This window comes from Ursus americanus, chromosome 1, assembly GCF_024610735.1.
Source record: "Ursus americanus isolate L20-20 chromosome 1, mUrsAme1.1.p, whole genome shotgun sequence".
Lineage (NCBI taxonomy): Eukaryota > Metazoa > Chordata > Mammalia > Carnivora > Ursidae > Ursus > Ursus americanus.
In genome coordinates this window covers 80,564,892-80,578,540 of record NC_142127.1, presented here as the reverse complement: position 1 = coordinate 80,578,540, position 13,649 = coordinate 80,564,892, and the positions used below count along the sequence as shown (strand labels likewise).

At 41.2% G+C, this 13,649-nt stretch overlaps 1 protein-coding gene across 4 annotated transcripts in view; it reads left to right on the top strand.

The window, feature by feature from the left end:
* The window catches only part of PLEKHM3 (pleckstrin homology domain containing M3), a 177,683-nt gene that overhangs the window by 17,372 nt on the left and 146,662 nt on the right, over nucleotides 1–13,649 (top strand). For all 4 annotated transcript variants that reach the window (XM_087863017.1, XM_045806607.2, XM_087863020.1 and 1 more), the window contains exon 2: nucleotides 4,130–5,050. In XM_087863017.1, the coding sequence (XP_087719143.1) occupies nucleotides 4,453–5,050 (598 nt within the window). In that variant the 5' untranslated portion in view covers nucleotides 4,130–4,452. The remainder of the gene's footprint in view (nucleotides 1–4,129; nucleotides 5,051–13,649) is intronic.

The following is a 13,649-nucleotide window of genomic DNA, read 5'->3' as shown; positions in this document are numbered from 1 at the left end:
CACCTCCTTCTCAGGAGGCCTTCTCAGCCACACCTTACGCGTAAGGGTAAGACAGCGAAAGCACTTAGAGCTGTGCCGGGCATGTAGTAAGAGTTCCGCTACTCTTGTAGTAATCTAAGTTCCATGACAGCAGGATGTGTATCTCATTTGTTCACTGTAGTATCACCTGTGCTTAGACCTCAGTAGCTGCTTCAATAAATATTTATGGAATGAATACAACAATTCATGTAACCCTAAATAACTCTTTTTAGCTATTTAATTTGTACTGTGCAAATACAGGCAAAGAGCTGGACCTCTCACACTGATCTGTCAATTCATTCATTACACTAAAGAGTAATTTTTTTTTTAACTGTTAAAGCAGCAGCTATCTTTACCGTTTATTGCTAGAGATAGTCATGTGGTAAGAGGTGGTAAGTCAGAGGTACTGGCAACAAAGGAAAAAGAAGAAAAGAAAACAATGTTAATAATCCTAAAGACAGCCACTCAAAAATAATTCATTAACTGAAAAAATATTTGTTAAACTGCGGCTGTGTTCTGGAGGTGCAGGGGTGAGCACAATAGACACAGTTGCTGCCTAAGAGGGGCTATTGACATTGAAACTGGTAATTACAAATGTAACGTGTGACAGGCACGTAAGTGCCATGGAAACTTAAACAAGGACGTTTAACCTAGTCTGGGACACCAGAGGGTCTTTCCCTGAGGAAACGACAAGTCCTGATTATTGGTTGCTTTGTGACAAAATACTCCCAAACTTAGTATCTTAAAACAGTCTATTGCCTCTCACCGTTCTGGGCTGCCTAGGCTCAGCTGGACAGTTCTCACTTGGGATCACTTATGAGCTGCAGTTAGATCCTGACTGGGGCTGGAATCCTCTGCAAGCTTGACTGGGCTGTCATCCAAGATGGCTTCTTCACGCACATGCCTGGTGCCTCCCTGCTGCAGTGTGACCTCTTTCTAGCAGATAGCCTTACTTCCTAGATAACAGCTTAGAGCTCCAAGAGATAGGAAGACGAGGCTGCCAGGCCAGGTAAGGGCTGTACCTCAAATGGGCACAGCATCATTTCTGCCACACTCTATTGATCAAAACATCACAAGTCCTGCCCAGATTCAAGGCAGTGGAAAAATAAAGTCAGTTCTTGATGGAGGAATAACAAGATTTCATTGCAGAAAAACATGTGGGATAGAATTTGTTGTGGCCATCTTTAGAGAATGCAAGTCTGTCACTTGATGTTAGGTTGAATGATAATTTGGCATTAGATAGGCAAAAGAGAGAGAGGCAATGAGAACAGCTTTGTGGACAGGACTGGAAGTCAAAAAGTAAACCTCGGAGGGATTAAAAGGCCTGTGTGACTGATGGAGGAGGAAGAGGAAGGGTGGCAGGAAAATGCTGGGTCACACAGAGAACAGCAGAAGTTTTTAGGGTATGATTAGAGGGCTAAATGCATATTTCTATCAGAAAGGAAGGGGAATAGCTGCATAAGTTCCAAACAGAGGTAATGGAAAACACTAAATAGTGAAAATAAAAAGTCCTGTAATGAAAAGTACAGGTTAGGCTAGAGAAGGACTTGGGGTGGAGTGGGTACGGGTCAGGGAAATCTTGCCCCAAATCACTTAGCTCACATGAAATAATTGGGAGTTGAACCCAGAACTGACTCCAGAGCTCAGACCCTTTACACTATATTGCTCACCACACTACCTAAGGAAAGTCATATAATAAACTTGAAAATCCCTTGCTAATCAAAAAGTAATTTACTCTTTCTAATTTGTTCCTAGCCATTCAGGCAAATACCTTCTAAATTTTTTAGGTTCAACTCAAAGGGCACCTTATTTTTGAAGACTTTGCTAATGCATACAAACGTATCGATGTGATCTCATAATCTCTTGGCCTCAGTGTCCCCTTCTGTGAAAGGTTGGCTTTGGAAGGATGACTTCGAAGTTCCATTCCTTGTCTAACAGTCTATGGTTTTAGGATGTGTGGGGTAACAGTGTTCCACAAGCTGGCAGTGATGGCCATCAATGGTTATATGCTTCTAACCAGCCTATGCATACCTAAACAGAGCACAAAGAGTATATTTCTAGACATTTTGATTTAAAATAAGAAAGAAAGAATCACTTTGAAGGTATTTATTCTCTCTTTCTAGTATGATTACAGACTGAACTTTAAGCACTAGGTAAGGAAAGGAATATGAGTAATATAATCTTAGATGAATAACTGCTCTGCGCCTTAGTGCCTCTTCTGTAAAATGGGATACATGTTAAAAACAAAAACAAAAACAAAATTTGAGTGAGTAAACTTGAAGATCGGTTTGGCTGTATTCAACAATTCATGAATCAGGTGACATCCCATCTAGTAAATAGAAGGCTCTACTAAATGGAAGTCTTTTATAGGCAGAAGGGGTGGAAGCAAGATCACCTTCCTTTGGGGGAAGGGCAGGGATCTATGGAGCAGATAACCTCAGTAGCCCTGATCAGGTAATTCCAGATTTACTGCTCAAAGGTCACATTCCTGGGAAAGACTGAAAGTACTGAGTCTGAGATTAGGTATTAAGTCTTGATTTGCCGATGTGGGGCTCTGCATAAGTGACTCCATTTTGGGCCCATTATTTATTTTTTTAATAAATACTTACACTTTATTATGTTCATTTGAAATTTTAGTAAAGAAGGAACTAAAGGTTTTACGATTTATTACGTATTTCTTTTTCATAGACTCTGGTGTAGAAGATGAAACTAAAAATCCCATGTTTCAAAATTACAGAAGTAGTGAAACCCTGTTGCACAGCTCAAGAGGCTCAGGACTTAACTGTAAACAAAGGAAAAGAAACCCTGTTTGCAACTATTATAACTGATGTTTAGCTCTAAAGTCAATCAGTGCCTTTCTGCATAAGGGCTAACATAATAAGTATCAAAATATAAAATGTAGACAAATTCATAGTCATTATCACTTCGCAAGAGGTTAACCACAGAGTTCCTTTGAACTGCAAACCTCTTGACACATATTAAAATAAAGGGCTAAATATACTAGTTTAATTTACATATATTAAGCAATGTGGATTGGTACTGTTGGTTTAAATGTAATGGTTAATGGCTTAAGTGCTAAAAATGATTTTAATGAACCACAAAATCATGCAGTTTTAAACAAAAAGCACATCTATGAACCTTTGCTGGAACATACAGAGGTTGCTAATTGCCTAATTTTATCTACTTCTAAGTAGTTAAGGGCAAAAAGCCCCTTGCATAGTTGTTTTGTTTGTTCATTTTTTGGGTACAAGTACAAAGGTCTATGTGACTGTTGAGCACATGAAATGTAATAGTGTGACTGAGAAACTTTATTTGATTTTTATTGTAAATTGAAATTGAAACAGTCGTATATGGCTAGTGTCTACCATATTGGACAGCATCACTGTCAAGATCTGTGCTAATTAGACCTTGGAGATCTAGCCTTTCCCAGAGATAATAAGTTAGTGCTCACGAAGGTTATTTTCTTCCCAGCCCTGAGGCTGGACCTGTACTCCTAGGCCAATCCTCAAAACCTCTGGGAATATGGAGCCTGAAGCCTTTTTTTCAAGCTGACTGGAGGCATTCTGAAGTCCAGAGGCATTCGTTAGGTATTACATAATCCAAGCCTGGGAAGCACAAACACAATAACATTGGGTTTAATCAAAGGGCAGAGCTTCCGTGGCTACTTCCCCCTTGCGCTTTTTAGCCTGACAAACCATCAGCGCTTTCAAAGTTTGTGAAAGGACTCATGTATTTGTGACTTTTAGACTGATTATGATGTAGGCCCAGACACAGAATTCCTAGTCTCTTTGCTTATTATTTTAGGTTAACATATCACAGAGATTTGCCAGGACAATCTTTTCACAACTGCTCTCAAAGGCTTTTCTGTATGAGTAAAAGCTGTTGACCTTAATTCCCCTTATCAAGTGTTCCACCCTGCTCTGTGTAGGTTCTAACACAAAGCTGGCAGTGATGTGTACTCTTGACAGTGGAGCTTCTGTGTGGGTGTTGTCCACCTCGGGGCATGTCTAGCATAGAAGAGATGTAAAGATGGGGAAGTTGTTGGGCGGATTCGTGTACTATAGAATACAGTGAACCATGTGTCAATGTTGTGCTGTTTCTTTTCTTCCAGGAAATTAAGGATTGCCTGGTGTTGCTTTGACAAGCACTTCCTGTTATCTTTACCGAGATCTCCATGAAGAATAATCTCAAAGGAGCATTTGTCTTCCCATACCTCTGCTAATGGCCATTAGCTGCTAGCAAATGCTTTTAATGACTGAAAAAACATCAACTATCCTTGTGCTTGGCCTGCTCTAGGCAGTCAAATGAAGGTTTCTTTCAGTTGTTTCCAGAACTCTATTGCTGAAGCGCACCTCTCTCTGTTGGGTAAATGAATGTTCATGAAGCCCTTTCCTGAACCAGCTGAGGAGCCTTAGGCCTCTTGGAGCCTGTGACATGGAAGCTTTGGAAGTGGATGATATCAGCCCGGCCTTGGAAGTTACTGAGGATTTCTTTAGTACTTTTGATAGTAAGCTAGAAAAGGCTGTGCAGCAAGCTGAGGTTTATGGGATTCAGGAAGTCCCTGAATTGGTGGGGCACGAGGTACTCACTAACATAACAGACAATGGTGCTATCAGAAATGTTGCCTCCCTGGGCAAGGGGGGCCTGATTTGGGACCACTGTAAGAGCAGGCTCTTAGAAACCAAAGCTCAAAATGTCTTCCCTGCCAAAGAACAGTTTATGGTTCAGAAAGGGACAGCCCCGGATAATCTTTCCTGGATGGAACAAAAGGAAGCATCAACCTTTAACTTTTTCAACATCTGTCAGCGTCGGAGGGACAGGCCTCGCTCTGTCAATGACTTATTGGATGAGACCTCTACTTTCAAGCCAGGGCATGCTCGGTCAAGGTCAGATATTACCCAGGTGGACTGGAGGCTAGTCCTCCAAACCATGCCTCTGCAGCAGCAGCCGTGTCTTCGGGGCCCTCATTTCACCAGGCCGGCTTTTCTGTCGTCCTCACCAAATAAGGTCGAAGATGCTCAAGGGAATACTGGTATGTTTTTATATCTGTCTGCTATTGAACAATTGTTGACTTTCCTTTGTCTCTCTTACATTTATCTCAGGAGAAGTGTACTGTCCAATGTCCTTGTCCAGTTTTGCTTACTTAAGCTCCCTCTCCCATTTGCTTTCACACTTTACCTCAAGCCTCAGTCTTGGTGTCATCATACGATGTGCTGAGTGAAAAGATGACCACAGTTAATTCTCCCTTTCTACTCTTGTGTATTAGCATCTGCACATGGTCATAATTCATGTAGTATTTGCCTTCGTACAGAGTTCGACACTGCTTGTTCACATCAGTAGGTGTTCATCCGATCACACACTGGGCATAGGCTTGTGAAGCTATGAAGCATTTAAAGATGTGGAAAGACTCCATCCCTGGCTTAAAGAACTTCTCACTTAAGCCGAGGGGATCAGACACTGACAAACACTCAAGAAGGCACCCAGAGTGAGAGGAAGTAGAAGTCAACTGAAATATTTGTGAGGGAGCTTTTGTTTTACTTTATATTGTTGGGATTTCTTTCAATGAGCAAGTGACAGTGGCTGTGAGAGGACAGAGGAAGGAAGAAGACACTGTGTTGGGTTTGTTAGGAAGGGCTTATGAGAGTCTATGGAGTTTCAGCTGGACCATGAAAGACAGTAAGATGAGAAGGGGGTCGCAGTAGAGGACACTTGGTCAGGATTGCAGTGGAAACCAAGGTAAGGAGATGAGAGGTACAGGGGGGAACAGAGGATCCCGTGGAGGCTAGTGGGAGGAAAAGGTGGGAGAGGTTGGTTCAGACCTCATGGTGTGGGACCCTGAATTTCTTTTTTCCTCATACTTCATGCACATACATATGCACATGAATTCTGTGAGGTGTGACAAACCATCTCTTCTTTTCTCCCAGCATTTTCTTTTAGATATCTTAAACATTTAATAATATTACTATTGTTAATTAAATTTGAAAGTCATCGGGGCACCTGGGTGGCTCAGTTGGTTAAACATCTGCTTTGGCTCAGGTCATGATCTGAGGATCCTGGGATCGAGCCCTTCATTGGGCTCCCTGCTCAGGGGGGATCTGCTTCTCCCTCTCCCCCTGCTCTTCCCTCACACTTGTGCGCACTCTCTGTCTCTCTCTCTCTCAAATAAGTAAATAAAATCTTTAAAAAATAATAAAAATAAATAAATTTGAAACTCATCAGTGAGAATCAAAGTGACACTACCGATCACTCCTACTTTCCTCTCACGTAGTCTCTTTTGTAAAAGGGCCTCACAGTAAGTTTTTCTTAAATTGGCCTTCCCAAAGTGTGCTTTCCCGTATTATGAATGGGTTTGTTAGTGGGAAGTAAACCATTCATTCCCTCTCTCACACTGATTTGTGATCAGCTGTTTACTGTCTTCTACTGGTCATTGAGAAAGGGACTGTTTCTTACTCATTGTCTTATCCTCAGTACCTAACATGGTGCTCTGCACATGGTTTATGCTCAAAAAAATTGTTTAAAATGTGAAATGAATGTAATTCTGATGAGCTGATAAATTAACAACAATAACTTCTTTAGCCAGTTTGCATTTTTCTAGAAAAAAACTCTACCCTCTTTTCTGAGGGCCTCACACCATCATCTAGCATTTCATACCTTGCACATCCCCTCTGTGAAGCTCTTTAGCAGCAGTGAAAAATGAAGATTTGCTTTCATTTCAAAGGCTGCCCTGCACTATCCTTGTGATAAGAGAAAATCAAAAAGATATGGCTTATAAAGATATGGCCCCTCGTGTTGGCAGAATGTTGCCCTGGCCTTGGGGGAGTGTCCAGATACCTCTCAGACTCCTGGGTTGTCTAGGTACAGTTAGGATTCCCCTTCGTGGCAGACTCTGCTGCTGGGTGAGCACAAAGCCTGATGCAATAATTAGGCTTTGCCCTTCAGTCTTTCTGAAGTTGGCAATCATTCAAAGTAATTTTGAAGTAATTTTGCATAACTCCTCAACTCTTCCCTATTTTCTGATAGTGTTTCTTTAAAGAAGATGATTGCTTTGGATTTGAGGATCATTTCTTTTGTAGATTCTTGGTTGGGATGTATGAGAGCAGAATACATCAAACAGACTAACAGCCTGCTTGTCACTATCAGAGCCAACACCTGAGCACCCAGTTTGTTTGTCCTCAGAGTGAGACAGCCCAGTCAGGAAGAGGAGGGGGAAATGGTGGTAGTAACAAACAGTGTGCACTGATTATTTTAAGTTCCTTTCAAGTAGCAGCTTCTTTAATTCACGTAATGCTCCTGTGATACAGATATTGAGAATGGTGAAACCTGAGGCACAGAGAGGTTAAGTAATATGCTTAGAGTCCCATAGCTGGTACTAAGTGGATCCTGGATTTGAACTTGGGCTGTCTCTCTCGAGTTCACACTCTTAACCACTAAGCTGGAGCTGTACCCTTACCTTGGAAGCCAATAGTTCTTAGTCTCCAGAACCCTCTACTTTGAAAGCCTTATTAGCAGTCAGGCCCTGTGGGTGTAGAGGTTGGGAAGTGGTGTGGAAGAGACAGACCTGGATGATGTTCATCGAACTAAAGTTAATCCCTCAGGAGATCACCGGCGAGGAAAAACTGAGACACACAAAGTGGGCTAGCTAAGCAAGGATTATTTTTTGCATTTAACATATTCACTGAAATGCATGGATAGTGCAGAGCTGGCCACAGTTCTTTAGGGGACCAGTGAGTTCACGGAAGGAAGACTGTAACTTTGCCCTTCATACTCTTGAATGCTGGCTGTATAGAAGAGCTTAAGTGAACTGACCCCATGGGTTTGTAACTAGGAAAGAGGGCTTCGGGGTTTTGTTCATCTTCAGCTGCCTTTTCAGTCTTACTTAGAAGCCTATGAATGAATGTGTTCTAGAAATGTTATTGCCTCAGCAGAGACAGACCTAGGACAGACTTCTTACAAGGGAATGTTGCCAGTGATAAGTAGATGAAGGATGCAGTCGGTGGGTCCTACCAGGTTGGTGGAGTGTGGCTTGAATCCAACCTAGTTAGGACTATCTGAGCGTCGGATAGTAATGTTGAAAAGTTGAGGTCATAAATACCGGGAAGCACTAAATCTAAGGCAAGATGGAAACAGAGACAAGCTTTAGCGAACTTAAATTGACAAAGTTGGGAGGCATTTAAAGTGTATGTTGTAATGATTTGATAGACATGGACATTGCGGAAGGATTCCCCCGTCTAGTTAGTTAGCACATCCATCACTGCACATCAAACACAGTTGTTTCTAAAAATTCTCAAGACAGGTAGTGGAGACAAAGCTTCCTCATGGTCAGCTCCTTTCCCTGGTGCTGTGCCCTGGGCAGACTGTAGCAAGGTGTGGCAGGGAACTAGCCCAGACTGAAGGTGCTAATCCCCCCGCCAGAATGGATCATTGCTAATCTTAGTTCTGTACAGACATGCTCTTGGACCAATATCTGTACTTAACCCTTTCCCCTTTATATCACTGTCATCCTGTTTTTGTTCAGTGAGTAATAATACAGCCGTAGGGAGCAGGCAATTTCCCGTGAGATCGGAAAACAGGGTCCTAACATCATAGAATTATAATCCAGATGTAAATATGAATTAAGGTAAGAACATAAAAAGTCATATGAACATGTGGACCCTAGGTATGTTTTCAATATGAAAAATAGATCACACATACACACATACTTACACCTATAAACGTATACACATAGTAGAGGAAGGTGGGGGGTGTGGAAAAAACACTCAATTAGGACTCACTGTGTAGGTTTGGAAAAATCACTCGTCTGTTGGTTTTGATTTAAAAACCTAGTGAAGCAGGTTAAATTGTCTCTAAGATCCTCCCATATCTAAATTGTATCATTTTAGGATATATTTGAACTGACCCTGACTCGTGGTTGTATGGGAGCTAATTAACTATAGTCAGATCGGTAAATCGGTAATGGAAGGTCGTCATGGAAATATGGCTATGGTTGAAATTATTTAACACAGAAGAATTTCTGTGTGCCTTGTAACTAACTCTACTTTTGGGTGAACTGCTGTGGTTGCAATATTTTAAATCCTTTTTGTTTTTTTTTTTTAAAGAAATCCTTTGCTTTAGCTACAGAGCTCTGAAACTCAACAGACTGCCAGAATCTGACTTCCTTCTCCCTCCCTGACTGTGTTCACATTTTCATCTGCTTGGCAAGGGCAGTGGTCAACTGGGCTTTTGTTTCAGTTGGATTCACTCTCTGGTGACCTGGTACCATTTCTATGCCTGTATCTTCTTGTTCTAAGTACTCTAGGAGAAGGTCTCAAGCAGAGATTTTCTTTAGAGCTAGAAAGACCATGACAGTATGGTTTCTTTATCTTGAGTTTTATGTTACTCTGTCCTTTTTCCCCATCTTTCACTTAAAAAAAAAAAAAAAAAGCCAAATTTGGGACTTACACTAAAATGACTGCTTTTTCAATATGATGTTTCTCAAAAGCCTTGGAGCCAATAGAGGTGGGAATATTCCTGTGGGCTTAGAACAAGTGAGGTCACCAGGACATGGTCTCTTGCTGAATTTATGATTCACCCTTCAGCAAGATTAGTCAGTACAAAGAAGTTGCTAAAATAGGTCACAGAAAGTTGATTTTATATGGCTGTATAGTTTCCACTGGTTATATTATTGAATGTTGGCCTTTGTCAGCTATTGGAAACCCAACACACCTCATTGACAGCCCATATCCTGATTCTAACATTTCTATATGAGAATTTTGAAAATGAAGTTTCTGATGTTTTTTGTGATTGCTGTGTTAATATAGTTTATCTTTCTTGGCTAAGGAGAACTGTAGTTACTAATTTCACAAACTGCTAGAGTTCTCTTCTTAAAACACAAATCTATTCATACGACTCTGTTCTCAAAAATGAATCATGGTTCCCCATTCTTTACAAAATCAAGTGTAAGTTTTATAAAGTATGTAGGTATCTTCCCAGCCTTATCACTCGCCCTATCTATCTATCTATCTATCTATCTATCTATCTATCTATCTATCTATCACCCTACCTATGTGCCATTTTTTAACGGGCCATGTCCTTTCAAGCTCCTGAGCCTTTGCTCATGCTTTCTCTTCTTCCGGAATACCTTCCCTGCCTTTTTCACTTCTCAGAATCCACCATTATCTTTCAAGGACCGATCTGAATGCCACGTCCTCCCTGAGACCTTTCTATATTTTTTTCAATTAAAATTCTTTTTTTTCTTTCACTGTATGTTTTCATAGCACATTTAATTCTGTGAATTATAGGTAATTGCTGGTATATCCATCTCCCACATTAGGTTGGAAGTTTTTTTATGCTACAAACCATATCATAGAAAACTTTGTATTGTACGAAGTATGATCTTATGCAAAATGTCTGACTGAATTTTATGTGTTGGTACTCAGAACATCAAGACAGTACCATTTTGTTTTGTTTGTTTTCCAGAACAGAAATGGCCTTCTTTCCATTTTCCTTTCCTATAACTTAAGTTGAATGAAGTTTGTTATTAATACTATCAAAAAGAGCTGTCATTTAATGAGAGTTAACTTTACGCTCAGCCCTGTGCTAAGATGTGTCTATTATTTAATATTCATAATAGTTTAATATGATAGATGATATCGTTCTGATTTTACAAATGAGGAAACTGAGTCTTAGGGAAGTTGACCTCACCCAAGGCCATGCAGTAGTATGTGGCGAGGCTAGGATTCCAAGCCAGACCTGACATTAGAGGCCCCATGTAATTACTCAATAATGCTGTCTCTCAAGCCTGAGGAAGTTTAGGTCATTCCCTCCACCACAAATAAACATGGTATGATCTAGATTCCAGGTTTGGAGGTTAGAGTTCTACTCTCAACTTGCACACTTTGTGATATAATCTTGGCCAAGTCATTTTGCTTCCTGGGATCTCTTTCCAAATCTGTTAAATTAGTTAAGAATATTTTCAGTTACTGGCATACCCAACTAAAAGTGGCATAAATAATAAGGCCATTTATCATCTTCCGTTTTTACCCATCTCACAGGTAGCTATGGAGCACTTAGTGAATATCTAAGCACTATATGCAGTAAACACTGAAGAAGTCCAGATGTAGGTGGTGCCAGGGTCATCAAAGATCCAGGCACTGCATCTTTCTGCTCTGCTTCTCAGTATACTGGTAATGTCTCTCCTTTCCCTTCATTGGTCCAAGACAATTACAGCAGTCATTTTCTTATATATCAGTAGCCAAATTCAGAAAGGAAAAGTAGAGCACCTCCTCTGGGTGCTAGAGTCACATGCTCGCCCCTAAAGCAGTGTCTGGCAAAGGAAAATAGCATTTCTGTGATTCGATTAAACAAATCTTGCTTCTTTCCATGGGGCCAGGGAGAGGACATCTCCTCTGAACATCTGTCACCATACCTGAACAAGATTAGGGTTCTGTTGGTAAAGCAGCGGGAGGATTAGTTATTTAGTTAAGCAACTGACAAGTTCTACCTCAGATGGGACTGGGCTGAAGAGATTTCTAGTCCCTTCTGACTAAGTTTCTATGATTCTAGTATGTTACCCAAAGATACTATAATGGAATGTCATTTAACTTAAAATCTGCTTGCCTGAGTATGGGAGATTCTTTTATACTAAATTCCTATAGATTAGGGAAACAGAGTGAAAAGCCCACCATGGCAATGAATGAGCATAGCTTGAAAGTTGGTTTGGAATTGTTTTCTGGGTCACAAAGTTCTTAAAGATTAGGGATTACCCTTGTCACAGAAGGCAGAAAGCCTCTGCATTTAAGAAGTTGGGTCTGCGATCTCCTAGTGGGGTTCACACTTAGAAGTGAAATTGACCAGGACTGTATGGACTAATGCTCTATTACTGTTGCCCATAGCAAAGAACTTCGGTGGAAAAGATCCCTAAGTTGGTACGTCTGTCTAGCTAATATGTAGCCAAATAAGTGACAGGTGTATTCCTACTAGAGCCTGCACAGATAATTTGTCTTTCCCCCAGGTTTATTATGAAGGGAGAGCAAATGGGATAGTCTCCTTTACCCACAAAGAAAGGTCTCCAAAGTAGCTCTCAGAAAAGCCCTTACTTGAGCCTATTTCATTTCTATCAGAAACGTTTGTTAACAAGTATCTGTGAGCCATCGCTGAGTGTTGGCCTGTGGAGCATATTTCAGATGTTCAAGACACAGTCTGTCTTTGGTTCCTGTAGCACTATTTTCTTCATATTCTTTGCTGTAGACCTTTGTGGCAGTGTCATGATTAATGCGGATCCTGTTAATGTCACTTCTCTTGTGTGCCTCTAATGAGGAGAACACAACCTAAAATTATTTAAAGCTTTTCCCCCTAGTTTCTGGCTTAAGTACAGTTGGATACTATAACATGAAACAAATAGACTTGAAAGACTGTGTTTTGTTAACTAGGAATATAAAGAAAAGAGACACGATTGTAATCTAGACTGTCAGAGGGGTCTTCATTGAGGAAAGGACACTTCAGCTGCGCTTTGAGTGTTGAGCACAAGACCAATGTGGAGGTGAACACAACATATGTGTGGGATGGCCGGGAGGCCAAGCTGGACAGGGCTGCATTTTTGAGAGTTGTAGTATGAGGTCATGGAAGACCTTCAAAGCCAAACAAATAGACTTAATGTGATATGTTTAGCAAAGAAGCACTTGAAAATTACTTGAAAGTCAAAATTAAAAGCGTATTTTATAAAAAGTATGCAAGTCGACAGGGTTGAGGGGTAGTGGGGGTAAGTTCTAGGGAACCTCCTCTCCTTAGCTTTTGTGTCTGTGTAAAGGGATATCAGTTAGACTAAAACTCTTGGCCTCTTTTCTTCCCTTTGCACACTCCACCCCCAGGGAGGAGCAACTTATGGGCAAGTTTAGGGGAGGAACTGGGTGTGTATAACTCAGCCTGTCTCACAGGAAGCACTAATTCTGGTCTGTTCTTCCAAACCTGCTCCTCCTTCCATCAGCCTTTCATGGGCAGTCCTCCAGGAGGGGAAGCATGTGGTGATCAGTACTACTTGTGACTCAGATCTAAATATGTCTAGTCCTAGGGGTCAGACTGGTAGGAGGACTCCTAAGCTGTGTCCTCCAACTGGCTGATGTTTTGATCTCCATGTGTCTGATAATGTCCGTCAATCTCAATTGGTTTAAAACTTGGGTGAGTAAAGGGGTGCTATTTATTGGTTCCCTTCAGCCTCCCCCCCCCAATATAGGATGTATTGATAGATGGAAAGAATGGAAGGGATTGAAACTGATTAGAAGATTCTGCCAGTTACCATGCTGTGAAGTGATAAGGTCTAAACTTAGGGTGGCTGTGGCCAAAGAGAAAGTGGGACTTGTGAAAAGAAAAAGAAGGGCTCTAATTGGGCCATAGATCTGTGGACAGGATCTGTGTCTGATTCATTTGGTGTCCACAGATTCTGGCAGAGTCCTTTGTACAAATATTCAACAAATATTTGTGGAGATAGCGACCAAGTATCCAGGGATGAGGGAGACATCCAGGTCCCTGCCCTCAAGGAGAAGGAGAGAGTTCTTTGAAGGACATAAAGCAAGGTGTAAGATAGAAAGGGGGCTCTTGAAGGTGGTAAAGGATGGCCTCACTGAGGATGGCACCCTTGAGGGGAGAAACTGAGGGAG